The 25,759-nt window shown below is 52.0% G+C and overlaps 1 protein-coding gene across 7 annotated transcripts; it reads left to right on the forward strand.

Moving 5' to 3' along the window:
- Window positions 1-777: 777 nt before the first annotated feature.
- Window positions 778-25,739, forward strand: Tjap1 (tight junction associated protein 1). 7 transcript variants are annotated; one of them, XM_029471596.1, is made up of 12 exons: window positions 778-848; window positions 1,373-1,467; window positions 11,828-11,957; window positions 18,579-18,676; window positions 19,792-19,917; window positions 21,195-21,223; window positions 22,056-22,217; window positions 22,406-22,472; window positions 22,694-22,723; window positions 23,392-23,499; window positions 23,579-23,662; window positions 24,117-25,739. In XM_029471596.1, exons 5-12 carry the CDS (start codon window positions 19,819-19,821, stop codon window positions 25,185-25,187), a joined length of 1,650 nt encoding a protein of 549 aa, XP_029327456.1. In that variant the 5' UTR covers window positions 778-848; window positions 1,373-1,467; window positions 11,828-11,957; window positions 18,579-18,676; window positions 19,792-19,818; the 3' UTR covers window positions 25,188-25,739. The 7 variants fall into 7 exon arrangements, with proteins under 7 accessions (XP_029327456.1, XP_029327458.1, XP_029327461.1 ...); XM_029471598.1 differs by having other exon boundaries at window positions 19,795-19,917; XM_029471601.1 differs by lacking the exon at window positions 22,694-22,723.
- Window positions 25,740-25,759: the final 20 nt, after the last annotated feature.

Consider the following 25,759-nt stretch of genomic DNA (forward strand, 5'->3'; position numbering starts at 1 on the left):
GATATCAAGGCTTGATTTTCTGATAACACAAGACAATTTAAGAACCTGAAGACTTCCAAAAAAAAAAAAAAAAAAAAAAAAAAAAAAGAAAGAAAATCCGGGCGTGGTGGCGCACGCCTTTAATCCCAGCACTTGGGAGGCAGAGGCAGGCGGATTTCTGAGTTCGAGGCCAGCCTGGTCTACAAAGTGAGTGCCAGGACAGCCAAGGCTACACAGAGAAACCCTGTCTCGAAAAACCAAAAAAAAAAAAAAAAAAAAAGAACCTGAAGACTTTGGGAGAGGTGGGAAGCACGGTTGAAAAGGGTGGTAGAGACTGGGTCGTGCGTTATCTTCCGTTGAGATGAAAAGCTGGCATTTTCCTTTGCCTTGTGTGGCACTCTGGAGTCAGAAGCCAGAGGCTCTCTGTGAGTTCAAGGTCAGCCTGTGGTACAAAGTGAGTTCACTTTCCAAGGCCAGCCAAAGAGGCCTGATGGGTGGGAGTGGCGATGAGAGTCGTGGATGGGTGTGTTGGTATTTTTCTTTGTATACGAAGCTTCTCCTATTGTATTTTTTAAGCGTTGTTCCCTATTTTTCCCACAGTACCAGCCTTTCCCCCTTCCTCACTGTTGAGCCCTACTTCCAACACCGACTTCCTTCTTCCCTTGCCAGGTCTGCAATACGTGCATGAAGGAGATTCCCACTTTCCCAGCATCACCAGGAGTCCTAACGCTTCACCCCGAGGCCCCGCCCTCAGGCCCGCCCCTCCGATGACGCACGGCGCCCGGTGCGTGGGGATTCCCGCGGTCCAGGCCCCTACCCGGCCTGCCCCGCGGCAAGATGGCTGCTTGAAGGAGAGGCCCCGGCAGAAAGTTTGTTATGGGATTTTTGAGTAGTCGCGCTGAGTGGCGAGAGTTGAGGGGGATTGCGGAACTCTAGCATGGAGTAGGGATGGAGGGAGGGAGCAGCTCCGAGATGGAAAACTAGGATGCCGGGATGGAGGAGGGTTGGAGGCGGAAAGAAAAAAAAATGCCGATGGGGGCGGAGGGGAGGGAGCCTGGAATTTGGTGGCAGCCCTAGGGGAGGAGATGGGGCGGGGATGGGGGGTGGGTAGCCAGAAATAGGTGTGGTTCGGCTTCTGGAGGAGCAATCGCTCACGGATTGAAAAAGTTACTTCTCTCAGAGTAAGGAAGCCTGGAGCGCGAGGCAGAGGCCTGACTCCCCCGGGCCGGTGGGAGGGGAGAGGGCTCTTGTAGTCGGGAAGGGGTAGGAGTGAGATGTGGAGCGTGCAGGGCGGGTCTCCCAAGGAGGAGACCGAAGCCAGTTGTGTGACCCTCTTCCAGGCTTAGATTAGCCTTACCCATAGCTCCTATAGCAACGTCTGCCCCCATTTCAGCTTGAAGACCCCAAGGGCCCCAGGGACTGGAAGAAATCACATTGCCTGCTTGGAAAGAAGAGGTAGCAACTTGCCCCAGCCCAACCCCAGAGCGGGTAAGATGGTTTGCAGAGGCAGGGTTTTAAGCGATAAGTCTCCCTGGGAGAGGATCCATGGATTTGGTGAATCAGTTAATCCGAGAAGTTTGCTTGCTCTTCTACAGAGGATTTTTGGTTTTTTTGTTTTTGACTGTGATCTTTAGTTGGTGTTTGGTAAGACTGCCGGCTACCTTGTGGGAGCTGGTATAGAGTTGAGTATTGCTTGCCTTCAGCTGTATAAACAACTCTGGGCAAGTAGAGGGTCCACTAAAAATAGCCTTCCTTTCTTAATTGTTTTGTTTATTGCTTTTTGAGATAGGGTCTCCCAGGGTAGCTCTTCCTGGCCTGGAACTCTCTATGCAGAGTGAGCTGAAAGTATTCTGACGGATTCTTGTCACAAAGCAGCTCCCTGTTTGTGTTACCATGTCTTCTTCCATTCCCCCCTCAAGTTGTCAATGTGCCATTCTGCCTGGAAGTAGTAGACCTTTGGTGGGTGACAGACGATGGGGCGTCACAATCAACTTTCTGATGGGGTTAGGTCATTTCTGTGAGCAGCTCCCGAATTCACTCCTGGTGCATGCCTGCTTTGGCTTTTTTTTTTTTTTCTTTTTGGTAAGAAGAGGTTATTGGTGTTCCTTGGTTGTGGCCTGGGGGAGCTGTGTCTCAGGTGAGGGAAAGTCAGGCTGGGACTAGGAAGAAGCTCAGATGAGCTTCCATGGGCAGGGGTCAGTGTGACTTGTGGGAAGTTGTGAACACTCTTTATCTCTGACAGTCCCCAATAAACATGTCACTTTGCAGCTGTATTGGTGAGCTGGAGGCAGGAAAAATTATGGAACGTGCCCTTTTCTGGTTAGCTTTCTCTTCATCTTTTCTATGTGCTTTAGCAGATCTCATTTAAAAAAGAAAAGGCAGTCTCTGTACTCAGAGGGAGCCTGGTCTTCCATGTAGAGAACTTGCTGCTGGAGAGAAAGGGGGCTGAAGGCTGAGAGTGTTAATACAGTCTTCACTGTGTTGCTGCCCTGGGGCAGATAGAGTTGTGAGCCGGCCTCTGACATTTGAGTTGTTGTTGTTAGTGGGTTTTTTTTTTTTGTTTTGATTTGTTTTGTTTGTTTGTTACTGTTTTTGAGTCAGGGTCTTACTGTGTAGTTCTGGCTGACCTGGAACTCTTCAGGCTGGCATTAAACTCATGGACACGCAATACCTAGCTTAGTTTATTTTAAATATTGTAATTAAAGTATTTTTATTTTATGTTTATGAGTGTTTTGGCTGCAGATATATTTGTATACCAGATGTGTGCCTAGTGCCCATGAAGGCCAGAACAGGTATCCTATCCCTTGGGTCTGGAGTTCCAGATGGTGATAAGGTGCCATGTAGGTGCTGGGAATTGAACCCACTTCTAGAAGACCAGCTAGTACCCTTAACTGCTAAGCCATTTCTCATGGGTTTGTGTGTACCTGAGTATGTATGTGCACCATGTGTTTTCAGGAGCTCTCAGACTTCAGAAAGGGGGCATTAGATCCTCTGGGTTTATAGGCATCTGAGAGCTGCCATATGGGTGCTGGGAACTGAATCCAGGTCTCCTGCAAGAACAGTAAACACTCTTAATTGCTGAGCATTCTCTCCAGCCCCCAATTAGGTTTTTTGTTTTTTGTTTTTTTTTTTAAAGAAGACAGTTTCACTCTGACCCAGTCTAGCCTTGAACCCATTGTAAAACTGAGGCTGGTCTTGAACTTAATGGCCGTTCATTTCCTGATGTGTCTTCCTCCAGGTTACTGGGATTATAGACATAAATGACTGTGGCCAGCTTGTGAGGTTTTTTGGTCTGTTTTTCTCTTTTCTTCTTTGAGGCAGTTTTGCTGTATTGCCTGGGCTAACCTCAGGCTCTGGGGCTCGAGTCATCCTTCTACATCAGCATCTCAAGTAGCTGGGTCTCTGGGAGTGCAGCACTGTGCCCGGTGGAATCAGCTTTCTTATTAAAGTGTATGTGGGGGCCTGCTTGTGTGTGATGAGTGGATCGGGAGGTCTGGCTTTGTTGAGACGCTCTCACTAATCATGTCTTGTTCACTGCATGCATATTCCTACCACCAAATGTTCACTCCAGGCAGAGGCCTTCAGTCAGCGCCACTAGTCTAGCTGCAGTGTGCCCAGGGGCCCGAAGAATTGAGAAGATTTAGCTTCAGATTCCTTTCTAGAAGTTTAGGAACCCCCTTTTTCCCCCCTGAAGAGAATTTGTGTGTATGGTTCCTTGGGAATTGTAATCAGTTAGAATTGTGTGATAGCCAGGCATGGTAGCACACACCTATAATTCTAGCATGCAGGAGGCTGAGGAAAGAGGATTGGTAGTTTGAGGCCAGCCTTGTCTACATAGACCCTGTTTCTGAGAAAGGAAGAGAAAGAGAGAGAGAAAGGGGGAAAAAACAGTATGTTGAATGTTGAGCAGCTAAGAGAATTGAGCCGGTGTACACTAGTGACTTTAGTATTCCGATCATGGAGGCAGAAGGATCAGGAGTTTGGGATTGTCCTCAAGTTACATAATGTATTTGAGGCTAGCCTAGGCTACTTGGAACCTGTTTCAAAAACAAAAGAACAAAAACTGACACACAGAGCTAGCTTGCTAATTGGATCCCAACTGTGGCTGTTTGACCTTTCTTCCTTCCTTTCTTTCTTTCTTTCTTTCTTTCTTTCTTTCTTTCTTTCTTTCTTTCTTTCTTTCTCTCCTCTCCTTCTCTCCTTCTCTCCTTCTCTCCTTCTCTCCTTCTCTCCTTCTCTCCTTCTCTTCTCTCCTTTTTTTTTTTTTTTTTTGGTTTTTGGTTTTTAGAGACAGGGTTTCTCTGTGTAGCCCTGGCTGTCCTGGAACTCACTTTGTAGACCAGGCTGGCCTTGAACTCAGAAATCTGCCTGCCTCTGCCTCCCGAGTGCTGGGCTTAAAGGCGTGCGCCACCACTGCCCGGCTTTTTTGACCTTTCTTAATTGCGTAGTTCTGTGCACCTCCGTTTCTCATTGCTCAGTGGGGGCGGTAAGAGTACCTATCTCCTCATATGTGTTGTAAAGGTTCATGAATGTGCTTCAGCTCTCCCTGACGCCTGATAAAATACTGTTGTGCTCGTCGGATCCCTGCGATTGTTCCCGTGATTGATAGAGGATTTGTACCGGTGGGCTGCTAGCCTGATGCTACGAAGATGCAGTGCCACCTTTTAAGCTGCGTAAGGCGATGTCAGGATGCTGAGGCTGGAAGTTTTGTCTTTGCTGGGGAGCAGGAATACTGAGGACTACTGAGGACGTTCTCTTCCGGAAGCACTCTGCACCCAATAGCTACTTTTTTGGGTAGCAGCTATATGAAGAAGATCTGCTGTTTACCGTCCTCTTTCACAGATAGAGAAATGAAGTACGGTGGTTGAGTCATTTATTCAAGGATCCCCAGTTAGTAAGTGGCAGGGCCCTGCAGGATGTGAACTCAGGATAACTTGTTTCAGCAATTGAATGAACTAGTTTGTTTGGTTTTATATATGTGTGTGGGTGCGTGTGTGTATGTGTAATAAGTTAAAAAAATTGTTTTGGGGCTAGGCCTTGTGCACACTTTTATTCCTGGTACTCAAGAGGCAGAGGCAGAAGCAGTTGGATCTCTGTGGTTTTGAGGCCAGCTTGGTCTACTTAGCAAGTTCCAGGCCAGCCAGGGCTACATAGTCATCATCGTTACTATTTTTGAAACTATTTGTTTTGTGTTTAATTGGAAGGTAGAGGTGACGATCATCCTGGACTAGAGCTACACGTGGTTGTGAACCATTGCTGTGGCTTCTGGGACTTGAACTCTGGAAGAACAGTACATACCCTTTTCTGCTGAGAGAACCTCTCGAGCCCCTCCCCACTCAAGCATTTGTATTTATGTGGCATTTCCTTTTCTGTGGCCCAGCTAGCCACAGCCTCCCGTGCTCATTGATAGGTGGTTCTAAACCCTTGGCCGTCACATAGGCTAGGCATGTACTCCACCCAACTGAATCCCCAGCGCCTCCTGGGCTTTAAAGTTGATCCCATCGCCTCAGCTTCCAGAGTGGCCGCACCGCGGGCATGGCATGGCGTGTGTGCAGTTAATTTAGATAGGCCTAGAGGAGACCTGTCTCTTGTTTGCTTCACTGTCTCCCCCAGTTCGTGTTTGCCTGTCCTGTTGGTTCCGTACACCCATGGGAGACAGAGTTTGGGTGTACAGACATCTTTTCTGGGACTCTGTCTTACCTTCTGTTTACTCTTAGAAATAATACACCAGGCAGAGCCAGTGCAGAGGAAGGCCGGTCCTCTCCTTCCAGAACTCAGTTTAGTGACTGTCCTTTACACAACCTTGGGCCTTTGTGAGTGAGCAGACTGACAGTGGGATCCACTCTGACTCAGGCATGGTGGTGGAGCCTTGGCCAGAGACAGACAGGAGGATGGCCTTGGAGCCCAGGCTAGCCAGGGCCACATCTCAAAGCAGCCCTGCACTCTAGCATAGATTAAAGAGGGATGTATTCCTTTGTGTAATTTAGACATAAACCATAAGGATGGTGTTCGATTTTGATCACTGACATGCGGAGATAAAGTACCCACAGTATTAAATTCATAGACTGTGTGTAATCATTCTTTTAAAAATAGCAACCTACGCAGAGAAAAAATAGGTGACATTTTAAATAGCTTCTTCTCTCAGCGTTTGGTGAAAATGGAAAACATGTTCCTGTCCTGAAGCTGTGCTGCCTGGTGAAGGCCCCGGTGTAGGGTGTGAGTATCTTCTCCCGTGTGCCAGGCAGGGGCAGCCTGCAGCCTGAGGGCAGAGGCAGCTTCAGGTCTGGCTAACTGGCTCCCTTTGCCCTGTGCTTAAGACTCTTACATCTGAGTCATGTCCTGTCTATTTAACATAGCCGCAGGGCCCATCTTTTCTTCAGTAAGTGACTTTACCCTGCCAGTAGGCATGTGCCTGCTATATAAAGGGATTTGAGGGAACTCGGAGGCCCAGGTCTGGACTTTTCCCTGAGAACGCTGGCCTGGCCCCGTAATAAACTCTATTTGTTGTGACACTGACAGACTTGTTCTCTCCTCCTTTGTCTTAGCAGCCACACATCCCAGGGTGACATACCTTGCTTTGATTTGATTTGTGCAGCCGTCAAAGCGTGCTGCGACCCGTTCTCCTAATAGAACACATAGTGCTGTAGAAACCTGTGGACCCGCCGAGTTCAGGTTACAGCTTACTGAATAGCCGAATCCCAGGGTGAGCACTGGAGGGTTTGTCCTGCCTTACCATCTGTAAATTAGTTTTCTCTTGAAATCCCCATACTCAAGTATTATGTTCATATCTTATCCGTTTATTGCCTTCATATTGGCTCTTATGTGAAGATAAACTGAGTCTTTGTCTCATCTGGCTAGGCTTTCAGTTTTTAAAGATTTAAAAAAAAGTTTATGTGTAGTTATGTGCACTTGAGTGCAGATGCCCACAGAGACCAGAAGACGGTGGCGTTGGCTTTTTCCTTCTTCCTCTTCTCTCTCTGTCCCTTTCCTTTTTGAGGCAGAGCCTCCCTATGTATGCAGCCTTGTCCCACCTGGAGCTCTGCCCTCTGGGTGCTGGGCTTAAGGGCCTGTGCCTCAGTGCCTGGCGGATGAGCGTTTTACCAGACATCTGGATGTGATGCATCCTTTTTAGCTTCTGGGCCTTTGCACACACAGATACTTGCCTGCATTTCTGGATCCCTCTCCTTGCTCCCTTTAGCGTTCTTTTTTTTTGTCCTTCAGATTTTGTCTTCAATGCCCTTTTTTTAAAGACTCTGCCTCTCTCTCATCTCTCCCGTCTGTGCTTGACTCTGACACTGCATTTGCCTGTTCTGTTTTGTCTGGTTGTCCCAGGACCATAACTGTTCTGAGAACAAGGACTTGTCTCATTGCCTTTTGTGTCTCCAGCACTTGAGGTAGTGTGGTTACTTACAATGCTGTGGTACCTGTAGGATGAATGAAGTATCCAGGTTTTCTCTTCTTGCTTCCATCTACCATGCTGCTGTTAAAATGTTTTCCTAGTAAACGCTCTGCCCTAGATGAATACAATGGTGAACCAAGAATCCAAGCTCTTGGGTCCCAAGGCAGTGTTTTGAGTTCCAGACCAGCCTGGTCTATGTAGTGGGGCTCTGCCTTTAGAAATACTGTGGTTCTCCCCTGTTTAAAGCTCCGCCTCTTTACTTCCTTTCTTTTCTTTCTCTCTCTCTCTCTCTTTCCTTTCTTTCTTTTCTTTTGTTTTCTTTCTTTCTTTCCTTTCTTTCCTTTCTTTCTTTCTTTCTTTCTTTCTTTCTTTCTTTCTTTCTTTCTTTCTTTCCTTTCCAGGCTGGCCTCGAACTCAGAAATCCGCCTGCCTCTGCCTCCCAAGTGCTGGGATTAAAGGCGTGTACCACCATGCCCTGCTCCTGGTTTGTTTTCTGTTGCTGTGATAAAACACTTAAGACAGAGTGACTTGGGAAGGAGAGGGTTCATTTCACTAGAACTTGAGTGTTAGTGTCCGTTATTGAGGGAAGCCAGAGCAACAGCCAATGCAGAGATCATGGAGGGACTCATTTGTACTGTGGTCAGTCCGTTACCTACAGTGGGCTGCGCCCTTCTGCGTCATGTGTTAATCAAGAGAGTGGTCCCACAGACCAGTCTGACGAAAGCTTTGTCTTCATTGAGATTTCCTCTTCCCAGATGACACGAGCTTGTGGAAAGCTGGCAAGAAAAAAAAAACCAAACCAGCTCAGCCCATTAGCCAGCGTCACTGCCGCCATGTTCCATGTGTCCCGCCCTTCATGGCTCCGTGATCCCACCTAGTGCTGTCATTCCTGGCCTTTACACTGTACCGAGTCCACGTGTCTCCATCTGCCAGGAATAACTTCTTTGACACTTCTATGAGAAATTTTCTCCCTACTACCTTAAAGAAAAGGACAAAGACCAGGGTCTTGTTGTGTAGCCCATAGTGAGCCAAGCTTGCCTCTGTTCCGTAAATGTCTGGATTGTAGGCATCCACTACATGCCTGGCCCACGCCGTCTTCCCTGCTCTCCTCCTCCTCTGGAACTTTGTTAAGAGTCTCTTTTCCAGGGCTCAGTCTGTGGGGAGTGCACTCTGTTGACCACATTCGTTCTGGTGGAGTGCTGTGGGCTGTGCGGGAGAGTGCTTTTGGAGCTAGGTGGGTTTGTTTTAAATTACGACTCCACCGGCTGTGCAGTTTAACAAGTTTCTTCACCTGGAGGATTCTTGTCTTTTTTTTTTAAAGCTTTCTATTTTTTTTTTTAAGATTTATTTATTTATTATGTATACAGTGTTCTGACCGCTTGTGTGCCTGGCATATGAAGAACAGGCCTTATCTATTTCTTGAATCCCAGTTTTGAGACTCTATGGATAAGAGAAGGCTTTTTGAAAGATTCAGGCCCCTTGATTTCTGTCTGGAAGCCAGGGACGTTTTGAGTAGCGTGGTAAATGGAGAGTGACTCCTTTCTTGTGCTGCAGCAACAGTGGGAATCCCAGTGTGAGGAGGAGAAGTGCCATCCCAGAGCAGCTTGTGAGAATCGGATTGCACTGCAACCCCACATCTCCTGGGCTGCAGGGACTCCCGATGGACCACACAGAGCCTCCCAGTCCTGGGGTGTGATGACCAGTGGATGGTGGATTGTAGTTACGAGGGCTGGATAGACAAAAGGGTCACATACAGTGAGTGACTGCATGGAGCTTGTCGTATTCAGGTTCACTCTGCTGTGATGAAACCCCATGAGCACAGCAGCCTGCGGCGGGGAGGGTTTATTTGACTTACTCTTCTACATCACTGTTCATCATCAAAGGAGATCAGAGCTCAAGCAAGCCAGGGACCTGGAGGTTAAGAGCTGATGCAGGGTCACAGAGGAGGGCTGCTCATTCGGTTGCTCCTCACAGCTTGCTCTGCCTGCTTTCTTCTTTTGTTTGTTTTGTTTTTTCGAGACAGGGTCTCTCTGTGTAGCTCTGGCTGTCCTGGAACTCACTCTGTAGACCAGGCTGGCCTCGAACTCAGAAATCTGCCTGCCTTTGCCTCCCAAGTGCTGGGATTAAAGGCGTGTGCCACCACTGCCTGGCCCAGCCTGCATTCTTATACTGACAACCAGCCCAGGGGTGGGACCACCCACAGTAGCCTAGGCCCTTCCCACCTCAGTCACAAATTAAGAAAATGCCCTCCAGGCTTGCTGTAGCTCAGTCTTATGGAGGCAGTTTCTTAATTTAGCGTCCCTCTTTACTCTAGTTTGTGTCATGTTAACAAGCCAGCCAGCACAGAGTGCTTTGGGACTCATGTTTCCAAGTGTCTTAGGGACTGAAAAATGTCCGGGGGAAACCAGAGGAATGTATGCAGCTATTGCGTAAGCCAGACTTCCAGGCCCCTGTGGTCTTAGGGCTTTGGTCTTGTGCCACAGGCTCACCCCTGATCCTCCTCTGAAATGGCTGGTGGTTGAGTCACCCTCTATTCTTCCAGTTTCTTTTCTACTGTAGTTGCTGGGAATGGTCTGTAGGTACCACTTCTGAACAAATACCAAAGGAATTGGTTTTAGCGATTAGAACCTCGTGAATGGTATGCAGGGTACTCCAGCCTGAGCCTGCAGTCAGATGAAAAGGACTCCCTGTTCTCTGTATAGCCACAGATTCCTGCCTGAGCCAGTTGTTTGTCCTCTGTGATCTCGAAGCATGCGCCATACTGAGTCCCTGTTAACCTGTCTCCCCTCTGCGGAAGGGAAGATCTGAGTCTACCAGGCTGGCCTCAAACTCAGAAATCCGCCTGCCTCTGCCTCCTGAGTGCTAGGATTAAAGGCATGTGCACCACCATGCCTGGCTATACAATTTAGCTTTCTTAAACAGTGTCTCTCAACCTGTGCGTCAAGACCCCTTTGTCAAGTTGAACAACCCTTTCACAGAGCTGCCTTCCACTGTAGGAAGACACAGATATTTGTATTACAATCCATAATGGTATCAAAATTACATTTATGAAGTAGTAACAGAAGTAATTTTACGGTTGGTGTTAGTGGAGTCACCACACCATATTGAAGGGTTGCAGCATCAGGAAGGTTCGGAACCACAGTTTGAGACCATTGTCTTTTCTCCACAGTCGAGGGTTGGCTTTTGAAGCCCAGGGGCAGTAGTCAGAGTAATATGGGGAGTCTCAGTTAATGGGCAATTCAGGAACCTTTTGGCATTTGCATTTTTGTGGTGCATGCTGGGGGATAAACCTAGGGTCTTGCACATGCTGTCAAGTACTCTAATCTTGGGCCATCTCCCCTTTTTTTAAGTTGGAAGCAGAGTCTAAGTTGTGCAGGCTGGCTTTGAACTTGTCATCCTCCTTCAGTGTGCCGGGCACTGGGTGATTCCAGACCCACACTGAGACTGACGGAGACTATCCTTCCCATTTCGATCCAGTCACTGCTCTGCCTGGCACTTCTGAAGCAGGGCTGGGGACCTCCCCACCCTTTCCTGATGTGTTGGAAGTGAGTTTCCTGTCCTGCTGCCCCAGGGGACACATCTCTAGACTCCACTGTTGTGGCTAGCACTGTCTTCCCCAGGATGTCCCTTCAGGCTTTGGGAAAGTATTTTTTGGTGGTTCTTAGAACTAGGGTTCTAGCCCGGCGTGGTGGCGCACGCCTTTAATCCCAGCACTTGGGAGGCAGAGGCAGGAGGATTTCTGAGTTCGAGGCCAGCCTGGTCTACAGAGTGAGTTCCAGGACAGCCAGGGCTACACAGAGAAACCCTGTCTTGAACCCCCCCCCAAAAAAAAAAAAGAACTAGGGTTCTGAGAGGCTGGAAGAGCCCCTGTCAGAGGCTGGGGAGTTGTGCTGTGCCTGGTCATCCTCACTCTGTGGGGTCCTCAGAGGGCTCTGTAGGTCATCTGTCTGGCAGCGTGTCACCTTTTCCTTGAGTGGCCCCGCTCTGGGGCTTCGTCGCACACTGCTCCATTGTACTTGTGTATTCTGATGCAGCTCTCCTCCAGCCTCTGGCTCCAGCTCGTCTCTTACAGTTCTTCCCTCAGAACCTGTGGGGTTGGGGGGTGGAGTGCACTCTGTTGGCATAGGCCTGGATGAGTGGCAGCTGCATCTGGGGGCAGGGGGTTGTTCTTATAAGCCAGTGCTCAGAGTCCTGGTGCAGCCTGGCAGTGCAGTTGGGAATTAGGGAGACAGGAAGCTGCCTTCCACACAATAGCTGCCTTCTCTTGACCAACCAGAGAGCCTTGTGTGAGTTAGTAAGCTGGACTCACTGTTGGCAAGGTGGGGAGTTGGTCTTCCTCAGGAGTGCTTTCTGGTGGCGGGAAGCCCCTGAAATGCTTTTGCCCACAAAAGAGTACTGTATGTGCCAGAGACATCCTTCAGTTTGGTCTTCTGTGCTCTCTCTTTGCAGCTCCGGAGTTGAGCTGCTCACACACCAAGCTGTCTGTTTTTATGGAGTGCCTGGAGGGCGTCATCCATGAGTCTGTTGCTAACACCACTAACCAGGAAAGCTGGCTGGCTGGGAAGAAGACACTAACCCTGTGAGTCTGACCTTGGCTAGCTAACCTGCCATGGGGGCTGCCTGCAGTGTCTCTACCAGACTGACTGCCTCCTTTGCTTAGGCTTGCCACCTCTGCTTTCTGGGTCTTTTCCTTTCATCTTTCCCTCGTGTGGAGATATCCATGGTCTTTGTTCCTTTTCTTTTGCTGTGTAAAACACCATGACCAAGGCAACTCGGGGAAGAAAGCATTTGGTTGAGGCTCTAGTCTCAGGGCTGGAGTCTATGACTGTGGAGTGAAAGAACAGCTGAGAGCTCAGATCTTGATCCCCAACCTCGAGGGGAGGGAGATGGGGAGCGACAAAGAGGTAAACAGACAAACACACAGCAACAGACTCTGGGAATGGTGAGATTCAAAGCCCACCCGGTAGTTGTCAAGGCCACACCACCTCATACTTCCCAAATAGTTCCACCAACTGGGAACCAAGGATTTAAGTGCATGCCAGTCTCATTCAAACAGCCACACTCTTGATGGGCAGAAGAAAGAGGCCTGCTACAGGACTCCTGCCTCTCCCTCTCTTTCACACTGGACACCTCAGTTTCCCACAAACCCGAATTGGCTGCTGGCTCTGTTCAGTTCTGTGCTTTTAGCAGCATGAGCTGGAGACTCCCTCAGCTACCACACTATCCGTGTGTCCCTGCCATGGAGGCAGGTGGAGGTCGGAGAATACCCTAGAGGGTGAGTGTGGCTGGTCCCCCCATTATTCACTCAGAATAAAAAGTGAGATTCTCTTCTTGGTTGGGAGATTAAGGCTTCCCTTGGTCTGGCTCTGGAGACTTCTTGGTCAGAGAGTGAAGTAAAATGAATGTTAGGTTCGAGGCTGTGTGTCATGATGCAGTTCCCAGTCACCCTTGCTCTGAGGTGGAGCTTGGTCCCTTACCTGTGTCCACATGGAGTGTCAGGTGGACTTTAGCCAAGAATCGGGAAGGGCGTCTCGGCTAGATCGGCCAGGATCTGGCTTTGGATTCTTGAGGCCCAGGAAAGGTCCTGGCCTCGGTGGGTGATTGGTGAGTGTGGTCCGGTAAGGAGCTGCTCCCCTAGGCTCTATCCTTCATGCTTGGGACAGAGATGGGATGCCTGACAGTCTCCAGACCAGTTAGTTGCCTTGCTCTCCTGGCAGTCCAGAGGGTAGCTCTACACACACTGTGTCCAGGCTCGGGAGGGCAGATTCTGCTCCTGGTGGCTGAGAGGGAGAAGACTGGGCTGAGGCTGCAGTGTGGGAAGGGTGTGTGGGTGTGAGGGCATAGGTACTTCAGGGTGCTGAGGAAATTGAGTAGGAAGTGAGCAAGCTGGACGGGGTTGGCCTCGACTCTGACTAGAAAGCCAAGAGGAGCGCTGGCCAGGGCCACGACCTGACTTCTCCCCTTAGGAGAGGGCACAGCGTCCAATGGCAAGGGCAGGCGTGGGCTGGGGGACTTCGGGCCCTGCTTCTCCAGGGTTTGGTTCGCTTGGCTCTCCATCAGCAGTCTCTTACTCCTTTGTTCTTGTCACGTGTTTGCTGGATGAGGCCCGACAGATAGTCTGTTTGTTCAGGTGGGGAGCCAGGTGAGTTCTCGTGGTCACCAGCACTAGTTCTGAGCTGCATGGCTACTCTGGTTAGAACGAGTCTCTCCCTTTTGGCTTTCAGAGCCCTGTCAGTGTGTTCAGCTTAGTGTAGGCAGGGGGCCAGCTCAGCTGCAGGCAGCTTATCCCAAGAGGGTGAGGTTGTACTTGCCCACAGGCATGAATAGCTATTGGAGGGGCAGCAGGGCTGGTCTAGGCACAGACTGGCAACGTCTACGGCACTCATCAGCCCAGAGCAGCACCTTTGCCCAGGACCCACCCTGTGAGCTGCTGGCTGCCTGCCTGCCTGCCACGCGCCCAGGATTGCTGAGGGCTTTGCTAATGTACCTCAGGGACAGCTGCATGCCGGAAACTGGGGGCTGAGCAAAGGAGACGGGGTAGGGGTGCAGTGGGGAAGGCTAAATCCAGCTTTGGTAGGATCATGTATTGTGTTAAGGATAGCTCTCTTCCGAGCAGCCAGGGTGGGACTGTGTTGTAGTGTGGAGAGGTGAGGATCTTCATGGGCAGTTCTTAGGGCTATACTGTTGGGTCTGTAGGCCATAGGCTTGGCCCTTGCAGCATGGTGGTTTGTGTTTGGACGCTCTCACTGGAGGCAGAGCCTAGATTTCAGAAGCTGCAGAACCATCCAGGTTTGCATGGCAAGTGTGATGTCTACTTCTGTGATGTGCAACTTCCCAGGGTTGCAGATGTCAGAAATTGGATCTCCAAGGCTCAAGAGAGTCAAGGAGAGGTACCTTGTTTCCTGTGTGATCAGGATGCTGTGATTTGGGCTGATGGGGGCTTTGAGAAGGACATGTGTTTATTACCTATTTATATCCTGCTAGGTCCAGGAATTAAGGCTGTATACATAGCTCAGCTGTCTTCTCAAGTCGGGATCAGTTTTCCTTTCACTTAGAAAGCAACAGTGATTACTAACTTCTCTTGGAACCATTCTGAAGAAAAACTTTAAAGATTCTTATAGTGTGGGCCCTCCCCTGATCCAAAAGGCTCATTGCCCCTTCAAGGACCCTCACTAACTTAAGTTCATCGGCAGCTGTGAGCAGACGATTTCAATAGGGCTTAACAGTCGTCTGAGCCCACATTAATGACGCCCTTTCCTAAAGGAGGTGTCTGTGACGTGGGTGCTAGGGAGATAGTCTCAGTGGGTAGGGAGCTACACTGGGTCAGTGAACTTGTTCACACGGCTAGTGCAGCACCTGAGGAGCTGGAGGAGGCTTCTGGTGGGGCAAGGCTGGCAGGCAAAAAGGCAGAGAGCAGCATCTGCCAAGGATTCTGTCCTGCTTTCTCTGCTCTGTGTATGTGTGTGTTTGTGTGTGTGTGTGTGTGTGTAAGAGAGAATGTGTGTGAGAGTGTGTGTATGTGTGTGTGTATGTGTGTGTGTGTGTGTGTGTGTGTGAAGGATGGTGATCTCTGACTCCTTTCTCTTCTGCCCCTTGACCTTGCTGGGCCTTAGGCAGATGGGAACAGAGCGTTGCAGGCCTGGGCTCTCTCTCTGCTGGCTAGTGTGTGTCCCTTGGGGATATTTGCTACAACAAGGGTAGAAGTTTGAGTGAGCTGGGGATCTGAATCGGTTTCTTTTCCCACTGTCTCCAGCAACAGTGGCCTCTGGCATCAGTGGAAGCCCCTGGTGGTACCCACACAGAAAAGGGGACAGACGTGAGTCCCATCCCTGGCTGACAGTTGATGGGCTGCTTCCGGTCAGGTGCCCTGTGTCTTATCTGTCAGTACTCTGCTCAGCTGCTCAGTGGGTTCACAGTGCAGGTCCTCTGCGTGCTGAGTCCCATTTCTAATGAAAGTAGACTTTGTTCTCTGAAGGCAGCTAATCGTGCCCCATGGGCTGTAATCAGGGAGAAGGTATTTAATACAGGGCAGGTGGCAACAGGCGGCCACATTGACTGGCAGATTGCAACATGGCGATTAGTAAGCGCTATCACCCTCCTCCTCAGCAGATCTGAGGTAGTCTTTCCTCTGAGCTGATTTTGAATAGTGAAGAATGAATGCTATGTGACAGAGGAAGGAGACAGGGTCAGCTAGGGAGCGGGAGGGGAGGTGAGGGAGAGGAGAGCCCCTTCTCCTCTTGCTTCAGGGTATTTGGGTGTCTCCCACTGTTGGGTCAGCCAGGGGTTCTGCTTGGGCACAGCTCCTTTAGTATAGACCTAGCAAGCAAGCTGTGCGTCCCCCCCCCCCCCCATCCTGAGTCACCTGGTCCTGACTCCTAGGAACCAGGGAGGTGGGAGTAGAATTCTTCCCTGTTCGTTGCCAGATCTTCCTCAGAGAATCTCCTTGGTGAATAGAGGCCATGAGGCTGGCCTTGGCCGTGGCTTGCTAGTGATGACCCAAGGACCCTTCTTAGCGCAGGGCTGAACTCTGGAAAACCTTTAGGTAGAGTTATGCTCAGTCAAGGCTGCAACTGGTAGCTGAGGCTCCTGGTGTAAGTGCTCTGATGGCTTCTAACTCACCGTGTTATCCTCTCCCAGCTGGGGACCACCAGGTCCAGATGGACCTTGTTCTTCCCAGGCCTGTCCTATAGTCCAGGGTAGTGATGCTAGGCCCATAGTCTGTCCAGTGCGGTCCCTCACGGGCAGGATCCAGGGAAGTCAGTAGATTGTGGAAATGGAAGCAGAGGTTCAGGTGTCCCAACATGCCCTGATATTTATGGACCTGGGACAGGGAGTGGCACAGATCTGCCTCGAGGCGTGGGGTTGGGGAACCCAGTAGGTTCTCAGTGGATCACCCCTGCTTCTCTAGTCAGGAATGTTTCTCCCCTCGTGACACTGCTAGAAGTAACCTTTAACCCCACCTCCATCCTTAGAGTCTCATCTCTGTGTCCTCGCCACACCCACACCATCCCCCAACCCAGACATCTGTTTGATTGCCTCTAGCTTCAGAGAAGAAAAAATGTGCTCATAGTTGCAGCCCCGACTTACCATCACGGCAGGGTAAGCTATAGGATATGGCATCTCAGTGAGGCATGTCTGCCCACATGTAGAATTACCCTGAAAGTGTCTTAGTCTGCCCTGCCTGTCCACTGTTGTCACAAGTGCCCTGGTCCCTAGAAGAGAATGCGAGCCTTGGCAGGCGTTGGGGTAGGTAAGTAAAACAGGCTAAGGTGGCAGAACACACCAGGGAGCCTGCCAAGTGAAGGGTTCCTCTGCCTTCTGGAACAAACAAACAAAAAGTGCCATCGAGAGCTGACCCTTGTGGGGAGAAGGCCAGCGCCTGGAAGCTCCCATCAGTTTCTAGAAATTGCCTGGCTCCTCTTTAGTCAACGGCCTTGGTCCTACCTGGTTTCCCAGGCATACACACCCACACATACACACCTTCAAATGTTAGGCCCTGGTTAACCTACAGTGCTCTGGGACTTTTCTAGGTCCCCTCCCTCAGGCCACAGGAGTCTCTGTGGTTAGATCCCTACTCCAGGCTGAGCACCTACTGGGGCGAGGCTCTCTGGAGGACAGCCCCTGTGGTTGTATGTTGTTTGTTCTCTCACCCCAGGAATGTGGTGTCCTTTCTGGCCCTCCCAGATTCCTGTGCGGGGAGTCAGCCTGACAGCATGCTGCTTGTGCCCTGTGGGGACACGTTCTGCCTCCTGTCAAAGGGGCGGAGGCTGGCGGGCTCGTGCTTCACTATACAAGCTCTCCCCCAAATCCAGGCCAGGAACCTTAGAGAGGAGACTACTCCTGCTTCCCCGCCCTCCTCTGCCCCCACCCTGCCGCCCCAGGCCTGCTGGAATGTGACAGGAGTCATGGCCAGGGCATGTCCCAACAGTAGGAACACATGCTTTAGCCCGTAAGGCCGCCTTCAGCCCCCAGCTCTGTAACTCTGTTTGGGTTGATGGGGGTAGGAAGAGGTTTGGTTTTTTTTTTTTTTTTAAATGCTCAGAAAGCTACCTAGGGTTACTGTTTGCACTGATCACTGGCGGCTGCTGCCCCCATGCGGCAGCCCAGCTTATTACAGGTACACCTCAATCCTGGGAAGCTGAGGGGACTTGGCAGCTCACTTGGCCCAGCCATTGGCAGTGGTGTAGAGCAGGCTTTGGCAGTGGGGAGCACGTTATCCAAGCGCTTCGAGATGCTGGAGCAGCCTTGGGCCTCAGCTCCCCAGGCTCGGGTTTAAATGTTTTCTCTTTTGAGCGTATGTGTCAGTACTTACTTAAGCACAGTGTGCTTGTGGAGGTCATCAGGCTTTGCAGCAAGCATCATTACCTACTGAGCCTTCTTGCCAGCCCCCCACAGTTACAGTTTATATACTAGCAGTTCTCGGCCTCAGCACTGGTGACCTTTGCCTTGCCACCTCTGGTACGGTGGCTGCCCTGTGTGTGGTAGGTTTAGTCAATATTCTGACTTTGACTCACCGGTAGTACCTCCCCATTTGCAGATTGTGAAAATTAAAAATGTCTCTAGAAATTTGCCTGTTAACCCTGGGAGAAGCAGGGGGTAAACTCACCCTGGCTGAAGAATCACTGCTCTGAACTGCTGAGGTTTGGATTTTCTTTCTTGGGTCTGCCTTTGCTCATTGGCAAATTTGTTGTACACTGTGGTACACAGAAATGGTCTCTGGGCTCATTTAGAGTCATTGCTAGGGGCACTCTGCAGTACCATCGTCATCTTGCTCCTTTGCCAGGCCCTTTGTAGTCTCGTTTGTAATCTGCATTCCCCAGGTTTCCCAGCTTTCTGTAGACTCTGAGAAGCCTAGGAGGTGAGTGGGACATAGGCGATAGGAATAAGACCAGTACCGGCCTGTTCCAGAGCAGGGTGTGTGCTGAGCGGAGGCAGCATACACTGTACATACATCAACACGCAGGCGTTGTCAGGGGAAGCCAGGTACTCGTTATGCTAGCTGGTTTCCTTTTTGAGTTGGTTTCACTTCGTAAAGCAGGCTACTCTCAGACTATTGATCTTCCTACCTCAGTTGCTTGCTTCTAAAACCCACTGTGCCATGGTCTCTTTGCTTACTGTTTTCTGGGAGCCTTCAGGTCCCAGACTGGACAGGCAGGCAGCTGACACCGGGTTTCCACTTTCTCCCCTTCTCTGGTTTCAGGAGCTCTTGGCTAGAGGAAGTAGAGGGGCCGTGGGATGTGGAGAGCCGAAGGCTGACTCCAGGAGAGCAGAACAGAGAGAGCTGCCAGCGAACAGACGGTATGTCCCGGTGAGGCCTGCATTGCCTACTTTGTTCTCTTCTGGGAGGCTGGCAGGTGAGCAGCCATATACGTGCTCTCTTCCAGTGGGCACCAGCACAGAAAGGAGGTGTGGCCAAAGGGGCTTGGCCTTTGTTGGCAGTGTCCAGAGAGCACTCTCAGGCTTGGAGACCCTTATCCAAGAGCCTGGGCTGGGTCACTATCCCCAGACTTAGAAGATTTGTTCACAATTTATGGAAGGCAAACCTGAACTTAACATTGCCTAGTGCTGAGCACTGTTTTTGTTTTAGACAGTCTTGCTATGTAGTCCAGGCTGGCATCTGCCTTCCCAGTGCTTTAGATTGCAACTGTGTGTCACTGGCAGTGTCTCTCTGTTTGTTTGTTGAGGCAGAGGTCCAGTGTGTAGGATTGGCCTGAGGCTCACTATAGACAAGTCCTGGAGCTTCCAGAGGTCCACTCTGCCCGCCTAATGTGGCAGTGCCCTTGTGGATCAATGGAGTCTTCACAGCAGCCTAGGAACTGCTGCTGTTATACCCTCACCTACGTGAGCAAGATGGATGCTGTGCAGCTCTCTGCCTACAAGGGACAGTGTGGGCTGCTGTTGAGTCTCTCCACCTCACTTAGAGCCAAGTCTGCTCCTCCTGGGGCCCAGCCAGGAGTCTGCCCTTCTCACCTGTCTGTTCTCCATTGGATTCTAGCCCTCATCTCCAGCACTCCCCTGATCCATCCGGCCTGATTCACCAGAGAGCAGCCCTCTAATGACCCAGCAGTAGCTCAGGTCCATCTGCCTGTGGGATCAGTACATATCCCTGGTCATCTTTGAATTTTCAGGCCAGAGACACCTTAGAACGTCTCTCGTTAGTTTATTTTCTGTGTGAGGAAGTGAGTAGGCACGGGTTGCATGTGCCATAGTACCACTGTAGAGAAAGGGATGGCTGGTGGCATTCAGTTGTCTTCTAATGTGAGATCTGCTCCTAAGGTGGTCAGGAGCAGGAAGTGCCTTACCCACCGAGCCATCTCAGTGGCCCTTCCAAGGCTCTCGACTACACCTCTGAGCCTCTCTCTCTCTCTCTCTCTCTCTCTCTCTCTCTCTCTCTCTCTCTTGGCTTCTCTCAGCAGGTAGACGAGCCCATACCTTCCAGGATGAGCAGTGCTGCCCCTGCTAAGAAACCTTACCGTAAGGCGCCTCCAGAGCACCGAGAGCTACGCCTGGAGAGTCCCATGTCCCGGCTCGAGCAAGAGGTCAGTAAGGCTGGGGTCTGGCCCTGGCTGGCAGAAGCAGGCCCCTGAAGGCGTCTGTCAGCTGGCCTCTCAGGCCTGAGGTGCTGGGCGTGGGTTAAGGCGAGAGACTCACAATGCTGATAGAGCTGTAGTCGTGCTGGTGGGGGGCTGTGTGTATGTGTTCACACGTCAGGGAGCATTAGTCAACAGAACTGTCACAGCTAGCCCACTGGACTGTCCATGGCCAGTCCCAGGTGCTGGTGGAGGAAAGGCGTCCAGCTTTGGCCTCTGAGGAGGCAGTGCTATAACTGCTGCCCACTGCAGCCTCGCATCTCAGTGCGCCCTTCCACCAGCTTGCTTTTGTTTAGCTACCTTGATAACTTCACACTCTGTCAGGAACCATGCTAGGCTTGCTCTCAGGCGGCCTGTGAGCCACTGCCAGACACTCTAGCTTGGCTGTCAAGACTGGGCGGTTAATCATTTGTTCCTAGCGCCATCCCCCTCCCTCCCTGTGCACAGAGTGGTCTCAGCTGTTGAGGATCAGGGTTCTTAGTGAGGGAACAGAGGTTCCGTGAGGTGGAGCCTTCACGGTGTATTGTTGAGTAGGGTCAGATCCAGTGGTCAGGCTCTAGAGTCTGATCTGAGCCATTTGCCTCTGTGCTTCTTCATGACCTGCGCTAGACATCCAAAGTCACTGGGGCAGGGGATCAATGCAAGACACAAAATGGTTTACTGGTACAAAGTTACATCGGAAGATGGAGGCAGGAAGCTGAGGAGTTCAAGGTCGCCTGTAGTTACTTGGTGGGCTTGAATTCAACCTAGACTGAGAAGAAGCCCTCACTCGCCATCCACAAAGCCCATTAGCGTCTTGTTCCCTAGAGGCCCTGCAGCCCTTCAGGTTGGCTCCTCTGTCTCCGAGGTCCTCTGGGCCTGAGAGGCCTCCGTCAAAACTCGGAACTTCCAGTTTGGCTTGACTCCCTCACTTCCTTGGGAAATCTGTGCCATCTTGTAAGGAGCTTGGCCGACAGCTGAGGCGCTTTATCCTGGGGCACAGGTGACATGGGTACCTGGTCCCCTTTGAAGACGGCTTTAGGATTAAGGGTAGATGTTGGAAGAGGTTTTAGAATTTTCTGGTTGGCAGGGGAGAGGGTACTATAAGCTTACCAGATGTTTCTGGATTTCATCCATTTCTGGAGGGCCTGTCACTTTCCGTGACGTGGCCTTTTCCAGGGCTCTGAGCCAACCAGGAGGCCAGTGCTCTGGAGCTGAGTCCCAGGCTTTCCCTCTTTTTTGTCCAGGAGTCCCTGACTGACGCAGAGCGGATGAAGTGAGTATTGGCTGCCTGTCCCTAGACTGTGTGCTGTGCCCTTTCACTCCCTGCTGGGCTCTGGGGACTCCCAGGCTCCTCCTCACATCTGGCCTTCCAGCTTCTAACATTGTGGCATAGTGCTGTGACCTGCAGTTAGTTTTGCTCAAGAACCATACACTGGAATTACAAACAATTACAAGCAATTTGCAGGACAGTGTTCCTTTTAACTGAGTTTGTGGGGTTTGTGTTGGCCACGGGCATCCCGTGGACTCCTCATGGTCAGCAGAGGTAAAGCTTGGGGGTGGGGGTCTTTAGGGCTCATGCCAGGGAAAGGGGTTTTATTTGCTCCATGAACTGAGGGCCCGCCCTTACAAAGAGTCCTTGCCCAGCTGCTGGCTCCAGAAAACAGTGACCTGCCTGTGCCAGCATCTGCATGCCCTTTCTGTCAGGCATGTGAGGCCTCTCGGAGGACAGCAGTGCTGGCCTGGATTCCCAAGAGATTAATAATGGAGAAGGCTGATTGTGAGGGGAAACAGGAGCTGTAGGGCTTAGTGCCCGCTGGCCTGGGTGGTAACCGGAGACAGTTGGGAGCTATCGCCTTTGATTCTGACCCAGTGTGTTTCTATACTGGGGAGGGGCCATCTGGACTATTGTGCGTCATACACTCGGTCCCATCTCCATCTTAGGCTGTTCTCAAGGCCAGAGGGCCTGTATATTGCGTCTCCTTAGCTAGACTGAACCTAAAGGGACCCACAAGCCTGTCTGCTCCTTTTTCACTCTTGTCTGCTGCCCTAGGGTTAGCTGGTTTTTGATGGTTCCATCCCCCACTCCCCACCCTCCAACCCCCCAGACTTTTGCAGCAGGAGAATGAAGAACTTCGCAGACGCCTGGCCTCAGCTACCAGACGCACTGAGGCCTTGGAGCGGGAGCTGGAAATAGGACAAGACTGCCTGGAACTGGAGTTAGGACAGAGCCGTGAGGAGCTGGACAAGTTTAAGGACAAATTCCGCAGGTGCGGAACAAGGGGCCAAACGTCTCCCATCCGTGGGAGAGCCTCAGGTCCCCCTGACTTTATTTAGTAACCCAGATCTTGGAAGGAGAGGGAAGTTCCTAGACTCCCATGTGGAGGAGGGTTGGTGGGGCCTGAAGAACAGGACTTAACCAGGGCTCTGCCTTTCTCTGCCTTGTTGGCTTGTGTAGGCTACAGAACAGCTACACAGCATCCCAGAGGACCAACCAGGAGCTGGAGGACAAGCTGCATGCACTGGTACTGTGCTGGGAGGGCGGTGTGGCCACAACATAGCGTGGGCTAGGACTTGCGGGGGGATGCCACTCACCCTGGGGCTTGGGGAGGAGAGGGAAGGCAGGGCAGTGGTGGGGAGGGCGCGGTGTGCTGCGCCAGGCGGGACAGCCCTAATGCTCACACTGTCTCTCTTCTCTCTCCGTCTCCCTCATGCTGCCACCGCTGCTGCTGCACTCTCCTCTCAGGCCTCTCTTAGCCACAGCTGGATTTTTGCAGTTGCGTCTGAGTTTGTGTTTTCCCTGGTCCTGGCCTCCTTGGTCCATGTCAGGGATTGTGGGGACCCTGGCCGCTTCCCTCTGCCCCTTGACCACACCGTCTCTTTTCCTGTCACTGTGAGACCCAGAGTGCCTCCCTCCTGGGAAAGGGCTAGAGCTGAGGTTCTGCTCATGGCTCCGGCAGAGGCACTGAGTGATAGCCCTCAGCAGTCCCAGCCTTGGCTGCGGTGGCAGCAGCCCAGGCTATAGGGACATGTTACGAGACTGGAAGATCAGGTCTGCTTTCCATCTGCAGCTCTTCCCTGCCCAGCCAGCTAATGTCGTGGGCACCCAGCTCTTAGCCTGACCCTGGAGACAGCTGCTCACACAAGCTCGGCCTGCCTATAGGATGTCAGTGCCTTGCCTGGTGCCTAGAGTCCCTCGGGCTCCCTGAGGATGGGTGGTTCTTAGACTGCCCCTGTCCTGGGCTCCACGGCTTCAGGTTCCTCCCATGGGCAACCTGCAGAGCAGGGGAAATGCCAAGTGTCCTTCTGTCTGTCGTCATTTGTCTGCTCTGTCTGCCTTGGCTGCCCTAGCACCTGTGGCCTTATGTCTCTGGCTAGGAGGTGGTGGAAGGAGAGAGGGCTGGCTGGGGTCTGGGCTGTGTTTACCATAAGTCTGTGCCTCAGATCAAGAAGGCTGAGATGGATAGGAAGACGCTGGACTGGGAGATTGTGGAGCTGACCAACAAGCTACTGGATGCCAGGAACACCATCAATAAACTGGAAGAGCTCAATGTATGTTGCCCTCCTCAGCCTGGCTTGTCCCGTATCCTGGGCTGGACTGGGCTGGGCTCTAAGCGCTGTGTGTCTGCAGGAGCGGTACCGGCTGGACTGCAACTTGGCGGTGCAGCTTCTCAAGTGCAATAAGTCCCACTTCCGGAACCACAAGCTTGCGGATGTGAGTCCCGCCTGCTGGCCCTGTCCCGCCACTTCAGGACTGTGTCTAGCTTCCTCTGACACCCCTTTCCACTGCTCCTTCCCTCTGTCCCTCGCGGAGGTCCTGGTGCTGCTGAGGGCCCCTTGCTGGTGTCTGGCTGGCGCTCTCCAGTCTGAGGAGGCAGTGTGGGAAGAAGGAGTGGCAGAGGGAGCTCTCTTCGGCCTTGAGTTAAACCCACCTGCCCTCAACTCCTCTCAGGGTAGAGCCTCTGTCGCCAGGGCTGGTGTGGAGCCGGTTAGCTCCGTGCTGTTTTACCCCTACCGTTTGCTTTTCTCTCTGAGGTGGGGTTGCGTAGGTGCTTATAAGCTGAGTGTTCAGGGTTGACTAGGAAATGGTGCCCAGCCAGCGCTTTTGCTGTGGGTCAAGCTATCCTTAGTGGGGCCCCTTCATGTCTCTCTCCCTTCTCTTCTCTTAGCTACCCTGTGAGCTCCAGGACATGGTTCGGAAACATCTGCGCAGTGGGCAGGAGGTTGCCAGCCCCAGCCCCAGCCCTTCTTCCAGCCTGGCCCCAGGGGCTGTGGTGCCTACCTCAGTCATTGCCCGGGTGTTGGAGAAACCCGAGTCTCTCCTGCTCAATTCAGCCCAGTCTGGCAGTGCTGGACGTCCCTTGGCTGAGGATGTATTCGTGCATGTGGACATGAGTGGGGGTGACCCAGCTAGCCCCCCTGCCCCTGGCAGCCCCAATGGGGAGTGTTGCTCAGTGAGTACTGCAGGAGGCTCCCCGGAGGAGGAGCTGCCCCTGCCAGCCTTCGACAAGTTGAGTCCCTACCCTACCCCGTCTCCACCACACCCATTATACCCTGGTAGGAAGGTGATAGAATTCTCTGAGGACAAGATCCGAATTCCTCGGAACAGCCCCCTCCCCAACTGTACCTATGCCACCCGGCAGGCCATCTCCTTGAGCCTAGTGGAGGACGGCAGTGAGCGGGCCCACCGCAGCTCAGTGCCTAGCAGTCCTGCCTCTGCCCAAGGGTCACCCCATCACCAGCCTAGTCCAGCTCCCTCAGCACTGAGTGCCCCAGCTAGTTCGGCCAGCTCCGAGGAGGACCTGCTGGCCAGCTGGCAGCGCGCATTTGTGGACCGCACCCCGCCCCCTGCTGCCGTGGTCCAGCGCACAGCCTTTGGACGAGACTCACTGCCCGAGCTACAGCTGCATTTCTCCCCGGGCCACTCCACAGCCCCACCGCCTTCCCCGCACCGTGAGCGGGGACTTGTGCTGCCAGCAGAACCTGACTCTGGCTTTCCTCAAGACGAGGAAGAGGAAATGCTGAACCTGCCTGTCAGCCCCGAGGAAGAGCGTCAGAGCCTGCTGCCTGATAAAGAGGACACCGAGGAGGCCTCTGGCCCTTCCCATGTTGATGGCAGGGCCTGGCCTCTCCCCAGTTCCAGCCGCCCCCAGCGCAGCCCCAAGAGAATGGGAGTACACCATCTCCACCGCAAGGACAGCCTGACGCAGGCGCAGGAGCAGGGCACTGTGCTCAGCTAGACCTGCCTGCCTTCTGCAGTCACCTCAGGGCTGCAGATGGCCCAGACTCTCCCTACAGACCTGGGCAGCTCAGCCAGTGGGGCCCGCATCAATCCTTGGAGCTGCGTTTGCACTAACGGGTGCCGGCTTGCCGTCATCATTTTTTTTTCCTTTTCCTTTGGAGTATTTATTCTCCAAGGGTAACAAGTCATTTGAGCCCCAAGCTCTTCCACCATCCGGTCTGTCCGCTGTTACCATGGAAGGGACGGGCGGTGGGCTTGTCAGTTTCCTTTTCCGGCTCCTTTCACATTGACAGCTCTGGTTGGTAGGGGAGGCTGTCGTTGGTGCTGCTGACCTCTAATTCCTCTGCCTCTGCGTGGGCTGCTCTTAGGCCTGCTCAGCTGGCCCCAGAGACAAGGGTGGATTCACTCAGGGCTCCCCCTTCCAGAGGGAGGGCATGACTTCTGGGGCCTGGCCCCACCCTTAACCTTGGCTCTTAGACTGTTACTCCCAGGTTTGGGAAGTTTTCACAATGACTATTTTAAAATCAAATAAAACTTATTTTACAGGTAAGGCTTAATTTGCCTTTCTCC

The sequence above is a fragment of the Mus caroli genome, unplaced genomic scaffold (assembly GCF_978045245.1).
Source record: "Mus caroli unplaced genomic scaffold, Mus_caroli_1 scaffold_18, whole genome shotgun sequence".
Classification (NCBI taxonomy): Eukaryota; Metazoa; Chordata; class Mammalia; order Rodentia; family Muridae; genus Mus; species Mus caroli.

Coding starts and splice junctions, on each gene's coding strand:
- Tjap1 (XM_029471596.1), top strand. CDS start 19,819: ATGAGCAGTGCTGCCCCTGCTAAGAAACCTTACCGTAAGGCGCCTCCA. Junction 22,473..22,693: donor AGGACAAGCTGCATGCACTG/GTACTGTGCTGG, acceptor CTCTCCTCTCAG/GCCTCTCTTAGCCACAGCTG. Junction 22,724..23,391: donor GCCACAGCTGGATTTTTGCA/GTTGCGTCTGAG, acceptor TCTGTGCCTCAG/ATCAAGAAGGCTGAGATGGA.